The sequence below is a fragment of the Carya illinoinensis genome, chromosome 1 (assembly GCF_018687715.1).
Source record: "Carya illinoinensis cultivar Pawnee chromosome 1, C.illinoinensisPawnee_v1, whole genome shotgun sequence".
Taxonomy (NCBI): domain Eukaryota; kingdom Viridiplantae; phylum Streptophyta; class Magnoliopsida; order Fagales; family Juglandaceae; genus Carya; species Carya illinoinensis.
Genome location: NC_056752.1, coordinates 8,202,469 through 8,221,299, shown reverse-complemented (window position 1 = coordinate 8,221,299; position 18,831 = coordinate 8,202,469). Strand labels below are relative to the sequence as shown.

General features: G+C 37.2%; 3 protein-coding genes and 1 pseudogene across 3 annotated transcripts; 2 read left to right on the top strand and 2 right to left on the bottom strand.

Annotated features, from left to right (window-relative positions):
• The first annotated feature begins 500 nt into the window (after positions 1-500).
• Positions 501-3,881, top strand: LOC122309162 (UDP-galactose/UDP-glucose transporter 2-like). Its single transcript, XM_043122539.1, has 7 exons — positions 501-981; positions 1,426-1,454; positions 1,572-1,773; positions 2,227-2,469; positions 2,585-2,686; positions 2,770-2,877; positions 3,418-3,881. Exons 1-7 carry the CDS (start codon positions 856-858, stop codon positions 3,685-3,687), a joined length of 1,080 nt encoding a protein of 359 aa, XP_042978473.1. The 5' UTR covers positions 501-855; the 3' UTR covers positions 3,688-3,881.
• Positions 3,882-6,377: 2,496 nt separating this feature from the next.
• Positions 6,378-9,250, top strand: LOC122302793 (annotated as a pseudogene).
• LOC122309154 (GATA transcription factor 5-like) lies at positions 7,598-8,993 on the bottom strand. The gene is made up of 2 exons (XM_043122525.1): positions 8,129-8,993; positions 7,598-8,023 (listed from the first exon to the last, which is right to left on the bottom strand). Exons 1-2 carry the CDS (start codon positions 8,474-8,476, stop codon positions 7,934-7,936), a joined length of 438 nt encoding a protein of 145 aa, XP_042978459.1. The 5' UTR covers positions 8,477-8,993; the 3' UTR covers positions 7,598-7,933.
• Positions 9,251-9,788: 538 nt separating the features above from the next.
• Positions 9,789-18,004, bottom strand: LOC122309144. Its single transcript, XM_043122517.1, has 16 exons — positions 17,798-18,004; positions 17,568-17,658; positions 16,675-16,849; positions 16,484-16,589; positions 15,901-15,983; positions 14,630-14,656; positions 14,345-14,505; positions 14,079-14,192; positions 13,654-13,734; positions 13,385-13,449; positions 12,636-12,692; positions 12,343-12,414; positions 11,722-11,967; positions 10,656-10,771; positions 10,271-10,384; positions 9,789-10,067 (listed from the first exon to the last, which is right to left on the bottom strand). Exons 1-16 carry the CDS (start codon positions 17,849-17,851, stop codon positions 9,920-9,922), a joined length of 1,710 nt encoding a protein of 569 aa, XP_042978451.1. The 5' UTR covers positions 17,852-18,004; the 3' UTR covers positions 9,789-9,919.
• Between the last annotated feature and the right edge of the window lie 827 nt (positions 18,005-18,831).

Below are 18,831 nucleotides of genomic sequence, written 5' to 3'. Positions count from 1 at the left end.
GATGGAAGAGTCACCATCGTGTATAGCTGAGTGCATAGAGAAGGATAAAAGATGTAATTCAGATAACGTTCATTGATGAATACATATTTGTTTACTTCAAAAAAAAAAATTAGTTGCTAGATATCTAGTTAATCCCGATAGTTATAAATTATGTCTTGTCCATATCATGTGTCTATATCTCTCACAGTAAATCATACAATTTAGGTAAAAATTCTAATAAAAACCAAATCCACCCAACTTGAATAAGATTTGAGACGGAAAAGTCTCCATCACGAGCAAGTTTTCGGATTTTGGATTTTACGTTTTTTATTTTCTATTTTCTTTAAGAAGTTTTTCATATTTCAAATAGTTTAAGACTTTTAATACTTGGGGTTTTTTAATTATAATTTTAATAGATCAATAATCAATCTTTAGGGGGAACCATACACACGACTTGCAATTGAGTATAGCCCACAACTTTCCAAATATTACCATAGAATTTCCCCCCGTTCATTGTACACAAAATCTCTCCTTTAAATTCTCTCAACTGCAAAGCTAATAACGAGAGTTTGAGAACGGAAATTCTCACTCTCCAAAAGGAAACAATTTTTGTCTATAAATCTTCCATATTGCTGATGACTTTCACGTGGTTAGTATAACCAAACGGACGACTTTTGCCATGTTATGAAATCTCTCCGTCGCTGTTTCTGTCTATCTTTTCCATGCAAATGCATCCAAAGCCGAGTTGGTATTCTTACCTCCTTTAACCGAACTCTGCAACCAAAGGTTTGATTGACTTGACCACTTTGATAGATACCCAAATCAAATACGAGAGGAAAGAGTCTGCAAGTAATTCTTAAAAACGAAAGGGAAGTGATGAAGAACGAGGAGCAAGCACGGTCTTTGTTTGGGATTTCCCTCACTGTCAGACCCAGATGGCAACAGTTCCTCATCTGCTCTGCTGGGTTCTTCTTTGGCTATATAGTCAATGGTATCTGCGAGGTATTCTCTCTCTCTCTCTCTCTCTCTCTCTCTCTCTCTCTCTCTCTCTCTCTCTCCACTGTTTGGCCGTTGAGAAAACTGACAAACGGAAAAAAGAAATAAAGCGAAGTTTACTTGATTCTTTTAGCATTTGTTCTTATAGTTATCTGTTTTTTCTTCCTTCTTGTACTCCACTGCACAGAAAACAATCGTTGGTTGCACCTTTAGTTTCCGAGAATAATTTATTTGATGGACGAGTTTTAAGGTTTTTACTGTTTTACTGCCTTGGTTTTGGTTCTTGAGAAAACAGAGGGACAAGAAATCGATATGAAACTTCGACCCCATTGTTGTTTATATTGAAAGACTTTTAAAACGCTAGAAAACTATCCATATCTCCTTTGTTCAAGAATCAAGATTCTTTTCTAAATTCTAACGTCACTCTTAATCTTTTTCCTAATTTTTCAGGAATATGTGTACAACAGGCTCCAATTCAGGCAATTTTAGTTTATTGATACTGTTTGATTGAGCATCCCTGATCTAAGATTTGATATTTTTTTATTTTTTTAATTCATGATGGATTTGGATGAGTTTTTCTTTTTTTTTTTCCCCAGCTATGGTTGGTATTTCACATTTGTTCAAGGATTCGTCTACCTGTTTCTGCTTTATCTTCAAGGCTTCACCCCCAAGCAGATGGTGAACCCATGGAAGACTTATGTGAAACTCTCTGCTGTACTTATGGGTTCCCATGGACTTACAAGAGGGTCTCTGGCTTTCCTTAACTACCCTGCACAACTCATGTTCAAATCCACAAAGGTAACAAGAAATTCCTTGTGCATTTATTTAGTTGAATATCAACTGTTAAAAAAATTGCTAAATGTTTAACATGGTAAGCTGGGTTGGATATGTAGTCTAACATCTGTCTCTTCTAGTTGTACATTTGATGAAATTGATTACTTATAAATGCACCCATGGCCTCACCCTCTGATGTGAGAGAACAAAATATTGTTTGAGTCTGAGGCAATTGGCCCTAAAGTCCCAATGAGATATAAATTGAAGTATTTTAATTTACAAAAATGTTTACTTTCTGAAATGGCTGAGGCTTTTTAGTATATCGAAACTCTTATTTGATTGCTTTTAATGAACCAGATCCCTTCTTCACAAAATATTGACTATAGTCACACCATCAGCTTCGGTTGACACATTGAGATGAGTACATGTCCTGGTCCTTCAATATATTTTCTCAATTCTATGATTTTGGTGTTTCAGGTTCTACCTGTCATGATAATGGGTGCATTCATACCCGGTCTCAGGCGGAAATACCCACCTCACGAATACATATCCGCGATACTTTTGGTTGTGGGTTTGATCCTCTTCACCTTAGCTGATGCACAAACCTCCCCAAACTTCAGTGTAATTGGTGTTATAATGGTATCCGGTGCTCTAATCATGGATTCCTTTTTGGGTAATTTGCAAGAAGCAATCTTTAACATGAATCCTGAAACTACCCAGGTGATTTTCATGTCCTATTAATCCCTGTGTGTGTGTTAAAATGTGAAAAAATAACAAAGGCATTCATGAAGAAAGTGTGACATCCACATTTAATTTGTTACTTATGCGCATGCAGGCTGAGATGCTGTTTTGCTCAACTGTTGTTGGCTTGCCTTTTTTGATCCCACCAATGCTTGTAACTGGAGAATTATTCAAAGCATGGGCTTCATGCTCAAAGGTAACAGTCGAAAATGTTTTCTTTTCCCCCCCTCAAAACTGCTCTGTTCTTGTTCTAAAAGATCCTGCTGATTTTTCATGCAGCATCCATACGTTTATGGCGTGCTGGTGTTTGAAGCCATGGCCACGTTTATTGGCCAAGTTTCAGTCCTCTCCCTCGTTGCCCTCTTTGGTGCTGCCACCACCGCCATGGTACTTACGTTATTCTCACAAGCTTTTTCCTTGTTCCATTTATATCAATTTATTTCAGAATGAGATCTTATGTGGCTTAATAAATTCCATTCATTTTGCTGTGCCATTAAAATCTTCCATCAATGTGTTATGCAATTAAGTGTCATTGGTTGTGCTGTTTTTCCTTTCGCTTGCAACTTTTTTACTTCAGGAGCAAGTGCCCTTTTTTCAAGGTACCCCCCTTTTAGCAAACTTGACTTTTTTTTCTAGAACAAGTCATATTTTTCGTTGTTGATCCATAAAGTCACTTAAAATATGCATCATCAACTGGCATGACTAAAGATAATGAAAAATGGAATGAAGTACTACATTACTGAATGTTAGTCATGTTGTACTTTACTCCTCCGGGGTGGCAACAGGCCGCAAGACACTATAATTTGACTTTAGTTTCACGATTAATGGTTGGAAAGATGTGAGTATTGTAATCGAGAAAATTGAAACTAATCTTATTTAAGAAATTTTTAACATAAAATTCTTGGAAAATAAAAAATTGATTCACAGGTGACAACAGCAAGAAAGGCAGTGACATTGTTACTTTCATACATGATATTTACCAAGCCATTGACAGAGCAACATGGGACTGGGCTTCTGTTGATAGCCATGGGAATCACAATGAAGCTCTTGCCTGATAACAAACCAAACAAGAGGGTCACCTCCAGTACCTCCTCTGCCAGTGCCAAGAATCTTGCGAAGCCTTCTAGCACTGATCATGACGAGATAATCGAAATAGAAAATGTAGGACAAGATGAAGAAAAGAGGCCCCTAGTCTGATCCTATATTATTATTCTCCATGCTGTTCCCCTTTTATCCAATATTCTTATAAATTAATTCTGGCAAGTGTACGTGGGGAATAAGCCTTAGAAATTTAAGTACAAGAAGTTGGCTAATGGGCCAGGGTCCCACCCTAGCATGTAGTCCTTGTCCTCAAAACGTGATTTATATAAATTGAATAATGCTTCAATCAAGTTTATTGCCTGTTCGATCCATATTAATGGCTCCCCACACTCTTGGTATTTTGTCATTGATGACTTTGGCTCCTCTCTATGAACCATATATGCTCAAGTACTGTTAATTTGACCTATGCAAAAATAAACATATTATTTTTAGGAGAGAGTTGTGTAAATGAAACCAGCTCCTTGTTTTTCTCTTTGGCCTTTGAATATTTTTTATTCTTTACTTCCAACTCTTTGGTAGAATGTTTGTGCTATCCGTTGATTTCTATTTCAACTTTTTTCACATATTCATCTTTTAAAAAGTCGGCCTTGATTCACAACATGTCACAAACAACAACAAAAAATAATTATAAGGATAATAGCATTCTCAATGGCTTATGTATTATACAAGAAATATAAATTTTTTTAGGAATTGCTCAAAAATAGGAGTTCCATCCGATTATATAAAAGGAAATTTAAATTATAATTTGCAATTGCTACATATAGAAGGTACTATTCATCCTGTAAATATTTTTTTATTATTTATATTTTACTTACTCTCACATTTTTTTACTTTCATTTTCACCATGTACTCAAGTTCTTTTTATTTTTCAGTATTTAAAACACATCTATTTCATTTTCTTCAAAAAAATATCTTGGAAATATTTTTTATCTAATTTTTCCATATTTTGATTTTATTTTTAATTTTTATTTGGTATATATATTTTTATTTTGTGTGTATAGGACTGAATTATATTATATTGTATATAAAAATATATTGAAAATATAAAAAAATATATAGATTTTGCAAATTCGTTGATAGAAAGGAAATATTTAAAAAGTGAAAAGAATAACATTTAAATGATATGAAAAAATAGATAAATTGATATATAATATATTGTAACAGTTAATATGTTAAATAGAAAAAATGAGATTTGGTTATGTATTCTAAAAAATAAGATAAATGAACCATTGTAAAAGCTCAGGCTTTATACACAAAAAGGAAAACACCTCTCTCTCTCTCTCTCTCTCTCTCTCTCTCTCTCTCTCTCTCTCTCTCTCTCTCTCTCTCTCTCTCTCTCTCTCTCTCTCTCTCTCTCTCTCTCTCTCTCTCCAGAGGCATTATTTTCTCTCTACCAAAGGATGGGGTAAAGCTTCGGCTCCTTCCCCCTCTAGCCTACACCAGAACTATCCATAAGTTTTTTTTTCTCAATTTTCTTTACTTTTTCGTCCACAGCACTAAGATGTGCCAATCTCCTACCTACTGCCTCCTAAAACTACCACATGCCCCATTATCATATTCTCTAGCCGTCGATCTATCGAGCAATAGAAGAAAATCGATCAAAAGAGCAACGAGTATGTCTCATGCACCATTGCACCATGGTGAGTCTGACGACACCACACGTAGCACCATTGGGACCAGTGGCTTCGAATCTCTGCAATCCGATATTTACCTTCTTTTCAAGAGTGGTGCATGAACTACACAAGCCTCTACTGCTAATAATGGTCGTTTGCTGGTGAATCAACCCATCTTTCAATTGCTACTTCTCACTTTCCCTAACTAAGGATCAAGATGATATGATTGTGAAAATCTCCTTCAGTCAGGTCAGACCAGCAAAATGTAGCGTACAACAATCTACTGCGACTTGTAGTCAAAGTGTTATAATCTACTTATCAGACTATGTTAAAACCACTCTATGCGGCCTCTCCTTTGTGAAAAATGGGTGGAGTCAAATTTTTTGTTCCAAATCTCTCTTTTTCATTTTTCTTGTGTTGCTTTTATTTATTTTGGGATAACTGTTTGGGGATTCCACCCTATTAGATCTAGTATCTTATGTTGCTTTTATCTATGAAATGGTTGCTAAACAAAAAGAAAAAACAAACAAACAAAATGGGAAAAAATAAAAATAAATGAGTACAGCACCATGAAACGTGTTGGCTAAGTCGCATGCATGGTGGCATCGTGACCCACTGTCTTTTTTTTTCACCGTCTTTAAACTGATTTCGATGGATAGTCTATGTCTTTCAACCATCAAACCGTGAAAAGATTTTGGATCAAAGACAGTAAAATTATTAACAAGTTACAGATTTTTTTTAGAAAAGAAAAAGAATATGGATCAGAAGAATAGTGTCGGCGCTGCTACCAGTACTACTACTCAGCTACGTGATGAAGAGGGAGATGATAGAGAGATCAGGCCAAGAGAGACATTAAAGGGAGAGTTTGTGAAGAGCATTGTGTATGCAGGCCGACCTTGATGCCATTGTCACTTCCTTCTCTCTCTTTCATCCATCCCTGCTACCCATCGTTCCTCCGGTACCAAATTTTTTGGGTGATGATCTTGTTATATATTCAGTCAGGATTAGGATGTTCTAAATGTGCAGGAGAAGTTTAGAATTAATCCAAACCATCATTTTTAACTAAATAATTCAGATTTAGTCTTCTTCTATTTATCATAAATATATAAAAGATATCAAAAGCTTTTTAATATCAGCATCGATCCGCAAAGTTCTTGGTTTCCATTAATATTTATGGATGCAGATGATGTGTCGGTGCTTGGATTTGCAACTAGTGGCGGATGGCATCTCAATGGGGTTTGGGGATTTTGCGTCAAGCGGCACCGAGAAGGATGTTGCCGCCAAAGAAAGAGCAGTGACCGAGTGGTAGGCCTGCACATTGGCCCGCCCAACTACTGTTTTGACCCGACCCAACTTTGCCCGCAAGGAGCGTCCCTAAAAACTAAACCGACCCGACCCGAAACATTCGGATCGGGTCAAAACTAACGAGTTTTTTTATTTTTTTTTATTTTTGAATGAAACCCACTTTTCAAAAAACAAAACAACTGGAAGAAGAAATCATCCAAGGCCTTTCTGGAGAAGAGATGGACGGAGCTAATCTTCCGGAGCATGCGCCACTGGGGGCCATAGGGGGCAAAGTACACGAGGTTCTGGTAATTGTAAGCAATATACCTGGCACTGAGTTAGGCGGTCAGCTCGAGAAATTTTGGTCATGGGTCTTCAAGAACTGGGAGGCAACGGATGCTGACACCGCGACGACGACATCAACGAAGCTGAGACGGAGGTGTATGAGGGGATCGTAGTTGCGGGCTAGGGCGGCGAGGGAGTGGTGAGGCACGACGCCCATGTGGGGCAAGTTTCCGATGATCGGCCATGGCTTTGGGCCGGGAGGGAAGGGAAGGCCGTGGCAGCAGCGGCGAGTGGTAAGCTTGAGGAGATAAAAGAGGAAGATAGTAAAGAAAATGGTGGCGAGAATGAGAGATGAAGGAGACATGGCGAGATTTTTGTCTGTGCTGTGAAGCTATGGGCACAGAGATCCTGAAGTTAAAGGGGCAGGGGAGGGGAAGATATATGGCCTAAGAAACTTAAGAAGCAACTTGTCCTACGCTGCTTGAAATAGCTCTTCAACCTTCTTCTCCTCTTTGTTTTTAATTATGTCCTCTTAACTCCTCTGTCTTTCTTCCTTCTGTTGGGTGATCAAGAAATATTAGGAATAAAATTGTGTTTAGTCGGTTTCGACGGGTTCGACTTTGTTTCAACCCGATATCTATATTTTGATCCCATGACCCGTGAAAGACGGGTTGAGCAGGGGCGGGTTGTTCGGATGAATCGGGCCTAAGCCCTATATGCACAGGCCTACCGAGTGGGATGTCTCCAACCATGGCGGCACTGAGGAGCTTGAGTTGCTTAGAAAATACAAAAATGCTATGGACAACCGTGGTTGCGTCCACGTGTAAAAAGAAAACGAAATCGTTTTGCTCATTTCTCATTTTTTTCCCATTTGCTTCCTTTCCCCCTTTCTCGCAGCTGAGAACAAAAGTGAAAAGCTCCATGTTTTGGACCGTGTTGGCGAAGATAAGACAAGGTGTCGAAGAAAACCCAGGAGAAGATGCTGAAGATGGTGAAGGTGACTCAGAGAGCGGGGACCCAAGCCAAACGCGATTAGTTACTCTGGGCCGTTTGCTTCTGGCTTTAGACGGAACCGGGGAGGGAAAACCTGAAGGTTTTGTTGATGGCGACCTTGGTCTAGTCTCCGGTTCTAACTAGTTCATTATACGAGTCTCGGTTTTCTATTTCCCGGCAGCGTACGAAAGAGAGAAATCCAGTAGAGAATCGTTCACGATGCGAGAAACCCATTCTATCTCCACCAAATCATCATCCTGTAAAACCCGAAAAAAAGCTATTAATTTCTAAATTCTATGGGATTTTTTAAGACAAAAAAAAAAACAAGCAAAACAATTATCGTTTTCTACTAAGAAACTTACCGGAACGACAAGCTCGTTGGCAAGATGAGACTCAAACTCAACTGTGCCGGAGAAATTTGTAGAATTGGAACTATCCTCATCGGCCTGGTCTTGAGAGGAACAACCCAAAAGAGAACCTTTCTCCACTTCTTCCTCTTCCTCTTCTTGTTCCACGACGTACCCATCTTCAAACTCGGCATTCGACAAGTCCAGAAGGTCGTCGATGGAGAAATCTTCACTAGGAACCCCGCTAGCACCCAAGCAGTCCTCCAACGTCACCTGCTGCGTCGACTTCATGGCCAATTCTCCAAGTAAACTTGATTTGAACGCTCTCACTTCGACGCAGTACTCCATTTCTACGTCCAGCATATATTAACCCAACAAAGCATATTAAAAGCCAGCCCCCACCAAAAAACAAAGTCACCCATAACCCAAAAATTTTGTCGTATTCCTATTCTCATTCTATTGTTTCAAAAAAATTTCATCGAAAGTTTACTTGAAAAGATGAAAAGAATGAGGCTAACTTTCGATAGGTAAGAGCTTGTTGGCTGGTTCGTGGGCGAAACTGGTGCTCAAGTTATTAGTGGGGAAAGGAAAGAAAGGGGAGGAAATGAGGAAGAGCAAAACAATGTTGTTTTCTTTTTACATGTGGACGCGAGGCTGTGGCAACCACAGTTGTCTGTAGCATTTCTAATAACTTTAAGAATTCATTGGGATGTCAATCTTTGAAGGTCCATAAAAGCTAATATAATTACTTGGTCAAGGTTGTGAACATATTTGCAAAATACAAGGAGATAGTGGTGGACGAGAAGACGATGCCGCAGAACGGAATGCTACCGCCGGACCAAGCAGACAAGCCCTGGAAGCATGGTCTCGTTACCTTTGTGGCCTTCCTTTTATTTGGGAGTGTTCCTCTTCTATTTTTCATCATCCTTATCCCTTTCACCCACAACGACATCGTCAAGTTTGTGGGTGCATGTATCCTTACTGCATTCGCACTCGTCGAGTGCTACTCGGCCTAGCAAAGGCCAAGATTGCAGGACAGAATTATGCATTCTTTATGGTTGTTACTCTCTTCAATGGCGCCATTGCTGCAGCTGCTGCCTGGGCTCCCTGCTCACCAACGTGGCCGGCCTGGAGTAAACGGCGGTAAGGAAAAATGGTGTGGGATGCCAATTTTAATTTGTATGTGACTATGTGCAACCAAAAACTCTAGCATGCATGTACACCAAAGACTATAAAGAAGAAAGTGACATGCATTTTGGTCCGGGTACTCGAATTGTGAGGGAACAAAGTCCATGTTTGTTTGTGCTGACATGCTAATATATCTTGAGAAAATAATATCTGTAATCCTCAAATTTTCATTCATTTGATATGATGGCATGCCCAGAGATAGGATGAATAATACCTATCAAAATATTATAACTTAAGACTTCTCTATCAGCACGAGTAAAGAAGCTACTTGGTTGAATGAGAACAAAGATTATTTGATATCAAAGTTAATATTAATTACTGAATAATTGTAAAATTCAGTTGGGCTCTCAGATAAATAACTATGCAACCTGAGAACCAACCTAACCATTATAGTCAAGGACGGAGCCAAACGGCCAACTCAATGGTTCGTTTGGTTAAGGTCTTTAGGTAACAATTTTGAATCCTTACCACAAGGCACATCCACTGAAAATCTGATAAAAATGGCTGGGTTTTATAGAGAAATGGAAAAGAAGAGCAACTTCTGATGCTTATTTATAAAAATAGATTTACCAACAATGTAACTCCCGTACTGACATGATCTATAGAACTTCATAACATTCAGTTTCCTTCCCTCAGAGCTAATTGCAAGGCATGCTCTGCTTCCTTCAGAAATAACCGGGTCAATTGCTTTTGCCCTCGTCGATATACAATACTGGAGAACCTGTTTCTACTCAACTTCTGTTGCATTTGGCCATCTATCTCTTGGCTGCAGACAAGCAAAAACAAAACAGATATCAAAGATCCATTTTAAACTTCTCCTGAAGATTTTGCAGTTAAATTGCCAGATAGAAATGAGAGATTAGCTGAGTCATATCTTAAGCTTATACCAGCAATGGTTAGTTTTTTCCCCTTAAATTGAATCATACAGTTTTGACTTGGAAGACATTCATCACAGCAAAAAAATGCTACCTCAAGCTTTCCTTGTAAATTATTTGTTGCTCCTGGCATTCAGTAGTGTGGACTCCTTTTAGCAGTTCAGTATCACATTCCTCTGTTCCAGAATTCTCTTCAAGATCCATCATCCTTGCATTCACAGATATCACTGTGTTAGGCAAAGTTGGGAGAAGTATTCTTCTTTGCCTTTTCTTTTCTGCGGATGGCTAAGTGACATAAGTTTTTTTTTTTTTTTTTTCTAATGTATGCAACCCTTTAAAGTTGTTCAACCTTTGTCAGTTTCCAAGAAAGCTCGTATTGAAATTGCAAGTAAAGCAAGCAGATTGATAAAGGGTACTAATATTTATAACTCAATAGTATCAGCATATCAAAATTCAATGGCATATATTGCAGTGGATACTTTGTCTGAAGAAGATCAACAAGCAATTGCAAAGCTCCAGAATCACCACAGGCCTCCCATACTGCTGCTTGGACTTCTGTATCAGATGGTTGCCGTTCCCCTTCAGGCCCAACAAGCTTTAAGAAAAACAAAGATTCAATTAGGGGTCAAGAATCGGAGAAAAAGAATTTCAACCAGAGGTAGCTTCCTTCCTATGGCATGAAAAAAAAATCTCTATCAATATGAATATATCCCAACCATTTGTAAGTAAAAATATCACAAAAAGCATGAATAAAGCTAGCATCCAAGTTTGCAAATTATCTTTCCTTGAGTAGTTGAGTCGATCCATCATATTCATATCTGGACTTTTTCAAACAATAGTCAACAGTACATAAACAATTACATTATGATCACGAAATGCCTGTCCACATCAGTTTTTCTTTAATGCACAGCATCAAGATCTTAGCAGCGGCCAAGGTCTCACTTCTTCCAAATCATGTTCAAAATCAGTGGTGCATGGTTGGTTAAGCAAGTTCTAATTTCTAACGTTTAGTGTCATTAGGAGTCAATGATATATATATACACATATATATTATTGGCACCAGGTGTCCAGGAACAACGTCCCGACTAATCCCAGGGGTGCACAGGTCCTCAGCAAGGAATTTCCCGCAAGTGCATGTTGGGTAATTCAAGGAGAAAATCCCTTAGTCTGATGGCCCCTAGAGATTGTTTACACCCAAGGGTATTTGAACCTTAGACCCTGAGGGAGCATACCTCCAAGCCTAAGGCCTTTACCACTTGAGCCAACCCCTAGGGGTTAGGAGTCAATGATATTTGACCAGGGAAAGGAAGGATCGTGCAGTCCTGATACTACCTCAGTTTAGAAATACAACTTTCGAAAGCTAACCACTCAGCCAAATATTTTGCCTCAATGTGACCTATAAAATGTATAGCCTTTGATTATAGATCTATTAGTTGCATTCATTTAATATCAATTATTGAAGACACTCAACAAGGTGGATCTGTGAGAAACTATGGATATGCCTGGTATACAGTGGAAGAAAAGATGATGATAGAGAAACTAAACCTCTTCCAGCATTGATGAAACCAGAAAAATCTGCTCCTCCAGCAAGGCTATGGTCCTCAAGCCAGTTAAAAAACTTTCCGGAAAAACCAGCTTGTTTAAGTAAGAGGGCAACTTGCGCTGACCACTCCAACTATAATTGCAAACTCTTCCCTCCCACTTATCAGTTCTTTCACTTTTTTCTGTGCTTTCTGAAAAAAAGCCATGATCCAGCAAAGTTCTAGGTAATAGACACCTCAATTCAGCCTTCTGTACGCACAAACAAAATTTGTTGATAAAGTAAATTTTATAGAATTCAGCCTTATGAGAGCACAAATCGAATTCTATTTTGGAAGGCAAGTACTTATAAAAGAAAATTGGAAGGTTTTTTTTTTTTTTTTTTTGGATAGATAGGAAAGTAAAGCAGTATAGTAACTCTGTTTAGGCCTAGATCCTTTTTTAATTGGCAACACCTTGGTTTCTCACTAAGAGATCCAAGGATCGAATCCCCCCTTCCCATGTAACACGAAAAAAAAAAAAAAAAACACTTTAGATGATGCATCCACCGAAAAATGGACGAGCCATACAAGTGATATATCACCATGAAACCACATACCATAAACTTAATAACAGATGATACCCGACCTGTGCTTCAAGAAGCTGGACCTTTGAGTCAGAAAAGGGAACATTCTGGATTGCCTCCATGGGATAATGGACCTGTGTAGTCATCAAACCACTTATGATCCATGTGCCTTATCTTGATAGCCCACAATAATTAATACTGTATATATGGCCCTAAATAGAGTGAAAGGGCAGGAGGATCAACATAGACAAACACCAAATGGTGGTCTTCTTCCAGTTGAGTTTGAAAGTATGTCACCATCACAAACTATAATAACTTTATTCAAAAGCTACGTATTTTCTCTAGATGGAGTTACCATGAGATAGTCATCTGGATTATTATCAATGACAAACCCATACAAATAAAGTAGTTCCTGCATCAAATACAAAAGGGAATGAAATTGTTACAAGCTCAAATAATTGGAGCTTATGTTTATAAAAGTGCATTTCTAAACAGACTTCTACCAAATGCATAAAAAATAAAATGGTAGAAAGCAAGAAAATGAAATTTCAATGAGACTTTGGCCTTTTCCAGAGAAGAATGCACTACATGTGGAATTCAAGATACCATCATGAACGTGGACCCAAGTAGAGGAATGAATTAAACGATTCCATTCTTTAAATTTAAACAGGATATATGGACCCAGATAGAATGGAACAGCAGAAACAAGATTGGCGTGGCATAGCACAAATATTTGAAATAAGGCTTTCTTCAATGGAGTAAATTGGTAAAAAGTAGTTGTCATAAATGATCATGCAAAGGCCAAGTCAAAACAAAGTGAAATATGCAAAAACCTCATGAAATATGGTAAAATGACGCAATCAGACAGGTTTCTTGCAAGGTAGCATTTGGTGGATTTTTACACAAGTTCCTAGAATACAGTGAAATTGACTCTAACTCCATACCATTGGTATACACATTGACAATGCAGATAATTCATCAAGGGATAATCAATTCACTGGTGGAACCAGCAATGGTTAATATATATACACATCGAACACAAAGTAAGAAAAGGTAACTTTGGTATCAGAAGGAAGATATCCCCTGTGAGGCAAAATGAAGCACCTCATTTCCTTTGTTACCATAGCTGATGGAAATCTCTCTCTCAATCGCAAAGGGACTTTGTTGAGCTGTTAAATCAGGAAAAAACAAAATGACGACTAGTCAGATATCCCAGGTGCTTCAAACAGAAGCAAAGTAAAGGGAAAAAAACAGTGAAGATTGACTTTGGTAACTCCGGTAGCTGCAAGAAACTAACATTTAAGGCACAATATTTAAACCTGACACCCATATGAATGAAAATACCTACTAAAAGGTCAGAGAGGGGATACTACCAGAAAGAAGGTACATGGAGAAAGGAACTCCTGTAATTGATCCTGTTCCATCAACTTCCCATGTTGCTGCTGCCTTTAAATCTGAGCAGTCATTTTCTCAGCCAGTAAGTTACAAATCAATATAAGACGTCTACAAGAAAATCCAGATTATAGAAGTAAACTGGGCAAGAAAATTCAAGCAAAATATTATTTTCTCGTTATTGGATGGGTAACTGTTTTTTTTATTCTGTTGGATATTGTCTCAAAGCTTGCAATTTCATAACACACATTTAAGTTTCCAGGTTCAGAGGGTTTAAGAAATTATAAAATTGAAAAGCAAAAAGAAGGTAACCATCAATGTTGGAAAAGCACTGCCGCCAAAAGAAAGGGATTGAAAATAACCAGCAGCAAATCAAAGAATTTCAGAATTGTAATTATTGTCATACCATGGTTGCAAAAGTCAATGCCAGGCACAAGACCTTCCACCCAAATAGTCTCCCCTTGTATTGATGCGGACGTCACTCCATTGATTTGGCTACTAACATCCTGAACCCTACAACCTGATATGAAAAGGTACGGATGTTGGCGCATCTCGTTGGATGTGGAGATTAGTTTGATGGGAACATTTTACACCCAAGATATACCAGATCTGATTCCCAGCATATTGTTTAATTATGTCATATGCAATGGTTAGAGGACATCATACACTTACCTTTTTCATCCTTTCCAATGAACAAATCTCCACTGTATTTAGTGGAATCTTCAGAATCTTTGCTAACAGCAAAGTTACTGTCCCTTTCTTGAGTTTTTGGAAACACATAAGAATGTGGCAGAGGAATGTTCAAAGCACGAGTCCAAAATATGGAATTTGCCCTAGCACCAAGATAATTGTGCAACATCAATCTACAAAGTTTAAAACACAATGAACCACAAATCAAGGACAGGATTCCTGTTATGACAAAAGATCATAAGAGTATTTTGAGAAAAAGGTACATACCAAAGGAAATCTTCAAAGGACACCTCACTGAAAAAAGAAGCAAAAAGAATTGTATATGTTTTAGTATTTAGCTAAAGTAATCACTGGAAAAAGAAGTGACAAGAACTGTATATTTTAGTATTTAGCAATAGCAATGAAATTCAGAAACATGTATGTAAATGATGATGATAAATGGCTTCATTATTTCTAGAGCAAATTAAATAGATTACAGGCAATAAAGAAAAAGCTGGAGAATGCCCAAGCAAACCAAGTGAGTCAAACCATAATGGATCATGATCTAAGAGAGGGTATTTTACAACTCAGTATAAAATCTATATTTATGTAGTTTACAGGATTTGCAGACCATCATTGCTTCGGTTTCCAAACCTTTGAAATCTATAAAGCAAACTCAACTCAAGACATATTCATATAAAATTATTGGAAGATTAGTAAGTAATTAGTCCCTGGGCTTAGGCCTACTATAAAATGGGAACCAGATTTCCAAAAATATTGTTAGGTTATGGCTGACAAGGCCTTATGCACATCATGCCACATGCAAAAATCTATGCATGGCATGCAACAAGTCAACTAATGAATTTTATTAGTAAATAAGAATTTTATCAGTAAATAAGAATTTTATTGATGATAAATACGCATAGTCCAAGTACATGGAACATATACAAGAGCAACACCTAGGCATGATTGACTAGAGATACAAGGAATTCGTGAACAATTAGACCCTTGAAATCTATTACATCGCCCAGTGGAGTAAAATGTTAAATAAGAGAATGCTAAGCTCATCCACTGACCACTCACAATCTTCGAAATATAATAAACATATTTAAAGAGTAAAAATAAAGATAAAACTGTAAAATAAGCAAAAATTAAAACATAAAAAAAAAATATACATAAAAGAAAAATATTTTAAAAAATACATAAAAATCAAGACCAATGACTTCACAACAATGGGTATAGCAAGCTAGAAAGAGTTCTATAATTCTGCCGATGGATAAATTTACCAAACACATAAATACCTATTAAAAAAATGTTCAAACATTCAATATTGATTGTGAGTCATCAAAATATGAAACTCTTCCAGCAGACAGATCAAAATATAATTAGTTTATAAATAACTCAAGATGTGTCATATTAAGAAAATAGAATAAAAAAACTCAGTGTGCATCCAATCTAGAATAAAAACATATATAGGTTGGCACACTTCTGATAAACCAGTAACACTTAACTGAATAAACCCTATTAATATAGTTTCAATGCTATAAGAGGCCACACACCTTTCTGAATCCCCTTCAAGTGTTAAAAGTTTCTTCACCAATCCCTTCACTTGATTATCGTATAAAGACTGCAGCCTTTTCTTCTGCAGTTAAACCGGTCTTTGGTCACATATGCTGTACATGAAAGTTTAGAAAGCCTACTTAATCCAAATGTATGTTCAAATAGGTATGCACACACATAAAAGTGCTAGAGGTGACACATAGAAACCATATCAAGATGCATATGGATCTTTAGCTGATATGGATAGACAAACTATATATATATATATATCAACTCCACTGTGAAAATCAACCCCATTATACCATTTTAGCTTTTAAACAAGCTGCTTCTGCAAGTTCCATAACAGCTTTCACAACCTATACCCGGTATATCGAAATTCAGCCTAATGCATATACACCAGTATAAACATTAAAGGGATGTCCCAGAGTAATATAAAAGAGAGATGAATCCCTTTATTTACAGTGGTAACTGCATCAACACAGACACCCTTTTTAATGGAATTCCACCAAACGTCACATTAGAAAAAAGAATTAGCCATTAATTGCCCATCTGAAATGGAAATGCGTCCAAAATTCATTTTACCTGCAGTTCAGTGGCCCGATAAAGTGTCGTTCCCTTCAGCTCCAACAGCTCATCATCAGTAAAACAAAGTGGGTTTCCGAAAGTGAGTGGAAGCATATCAAAATACCTGATACAATTAGCTCACCTCAATGATTCCCACCACCTGTAAATATCATCAATTGGGACTACAACAAAGAAAATATTATACATACGGCTTCCATGAAGAACTTTTACGAAGGCGCTCCACAGTTAGGAACAGTATCATCAGGAACCTGTCATCTACTTCTCCCTCTTCAAACATTGCTCTACATTCTGGTCCAAGAAGAGGATCTTGCAACACTCTCATAGGAGTTATTGCCAAATCTAGTGGAACAACTAATAGAACACCTGAAATTTTCTTCAAAATCAATTTAAAAAAAGAAGCTATTTTCCTCCGTTTATGAACAGCTGAAGAGAAGAGTTGATAGAAACAGTTCCCAGTAATGTTTACACTGGTTTATCAAAAAAATTGGCTAACAAAGTCCTGGAAAATTTTTCGAGAAACTTCTTATACTAAAACTAATGAAGCTACAATCCTGAATTGGACGATTCATCTCAAATTAGTTGGTCCATTATGCCACAGACTTGTGTTAGGTTTCATATCCCAAAACTTCAGCCGTTACTTTTTCTGCTCTTCCTAATATATCTAGCAGACAAATAGGAGCCCACATAAGAACCTTGTCCGACGGGGGGAAAAGAAAAGAAAGTAGCTCTCACAAATTCATCCCACTCCCCCCAAATTTGGTCACTCTTAAACTGAGAAAAAGATACGCCAATTGTACCTTTCTTGCTTCTACAGTCAAATCAAGGAAAATTTAGACTCAAAAGAAGTCCACGACTCCCAACCAATTTTGCACCGATCTCCTCAGTTTCATTTTTCTGGGTCCCAGTAAATCAGAATTTTCACATTATAAAACCACTTGTATTATTTACTATTTTCAAATATTTCCTCAGCTAGCAAAACGAACGGAGATGTAATTTAAACAAAGTACCCGTTTGGACAGTATATATCGTATATGTATGTATATTCTGTGAATGTACAAGGTGATTAGAAGATATGAATTACCATCAGAAGTTCCACTAGCTGAGAAAATACCAAACCCTTTGTTGGAATGACAGTATTTGATCTTACAACCCCGTAGTTCAACTTTGTTCACCTGAAATCCAGTCCAAGTTATTCGAGGAAAAAAAACACGCAAAAGATAAAATCTTTCTAGATGTCTTTCTTCTTTGTGGCTGGTGGTCACGGTTCTTCTGATTTATCGGGAACAAAACGTGGAAAGAGGAAATGGAAACCTGTAACCACTGGAGGAATCGTTCGAGCTTCGCTTCATCTTCTAGGTTCGCCATTGCTGAGCCAGTCTCCGCTTTGATTGCTTTTGATGTGTGTGTGTGTGTCTCTGTGTGTGTGTGTGTGTGTGTGTGTGAGAGAGAGAGAGAGAGGTTTAGCCGTAGAAAGAGTGGGTTCTGCTGTAAACAAGGTTTAGAATGAAGCTCTAACGATATGTTAAGAAAATGAAAAACTAATCAAAAGAAGAAAGAAAATGCAAAGGTCAACAAAACGTCCCTCAGAACGCACCATGCCAAGTTTTGCTATGTGAGGGTGAATTTACGAACCGATTTACGTGTTAATAATACTGTTATTTTCAAAGAAATTAAAAGAGAAATAATATTATAAGAGAGATAATATTGTAAGAGAAAAAATTGTTATTCAAATATAAAACTTGATGATATACAAATGAATAATACTCATATATATAGGAATATAAAGGAGTAGGTATCGTTCAATAGTTTTAATTGATGGCTTCAATGGTCTTAATTAATGGATATGTATGGACATATAAATAAGTTCATACATAATACTCCCCCTTTGGATGACCATACATAAAAAATATGCTTCGTTAAAACTTTGTTAAGGAAAAATTCAGTGGGAAAAAACCAATGACAAAGAAAAAAGAGTACAATATTCATGTATATCTCTAAGTATTTTAAGATTGCCTCATTAAAACCTTGCAAAGGAAAACCCAGTGGGATAAAACCTTAGCGAAGGAAAAAGAGTGCAATCAGCACAAGTCTTGAAGACATTACTCCCCCTGAAAAGTGCATGATAATAGGTCTTCAAGTCTCCGTATTCCAATGTTCTGCACAATCTTCTTAAATGTTGCAGTTGGTAATGCTTTTGTGAATAAATATGCCAGATTATCACTTGATCGTATCTGCTTGACATTAATTTCACATTTCTCCTGAAGTTCATGAGTATAAAATAATTTAGGTGAAATATGTTTGGTTTTATCATCTTTGATATATCCTCCTCTAATTTGAGTAATACA

Bases quoted from the DNA above. Each gene is read 5' to 3' on its own strand.
- LOC122309162 (XM_043122539.1), top strand. From the start codon at position 856: ATGAAGAACGAGGAGCAAGCACGGTCTTTGTTTGGGATTTCCCTCACT. The intron at 1,455-1,571 runs GCAATTTTAGTT...TTTTTTCCCCAG, and splicing joins TACAACAGGCTCCAATTCAG to CTATGGTTGGTATTTCACAT. The intron at 2,470-2,584 runs GTGATTTTCATG...ATGCGCATGCAG, and splicing joins TGAATCCTGAAACTACCCAG to GCTGAGATGCTGTTTTGCTC.
- LOC122309154 (XM_043122525.1), bottom strand. From the start codon at position 8,476: ATGCTGGACGTAGAAATGGAGTACTGCGTCGAAGTGAGAGCGTTCAAA. The intron at 8,024-8,128 runs GTAAGTTTCTTA...CGGGTTTTACAG, and splicing joins CCAACGAGCTTGTCGTTCCG to GATGATGATTTGGTGGAGAT.
- LOC122309144 (XM_043122517.1), bottom strand. From the start codon at position 17,851: ATGGCGAACCTAGAAGATGAAGCGAAGCTCGAACGATTCCTCCAGTGG. The intron at 14,657-15,900 runs GTGTGTGGCCTC...TTCTTTTTTCAG, and splicing joins CTTGAAGGGGATTCAGAAAG to TGAGGTGTCCTTTGAAGATT. The intron at 10,772-11,721 runs GTTTAGTTTCTC...TTTTTCTTAAAG, and splicing joins TTTCATCAATGCTGGAAGAG to CTTGTTGGGCCTGAAGGGGA.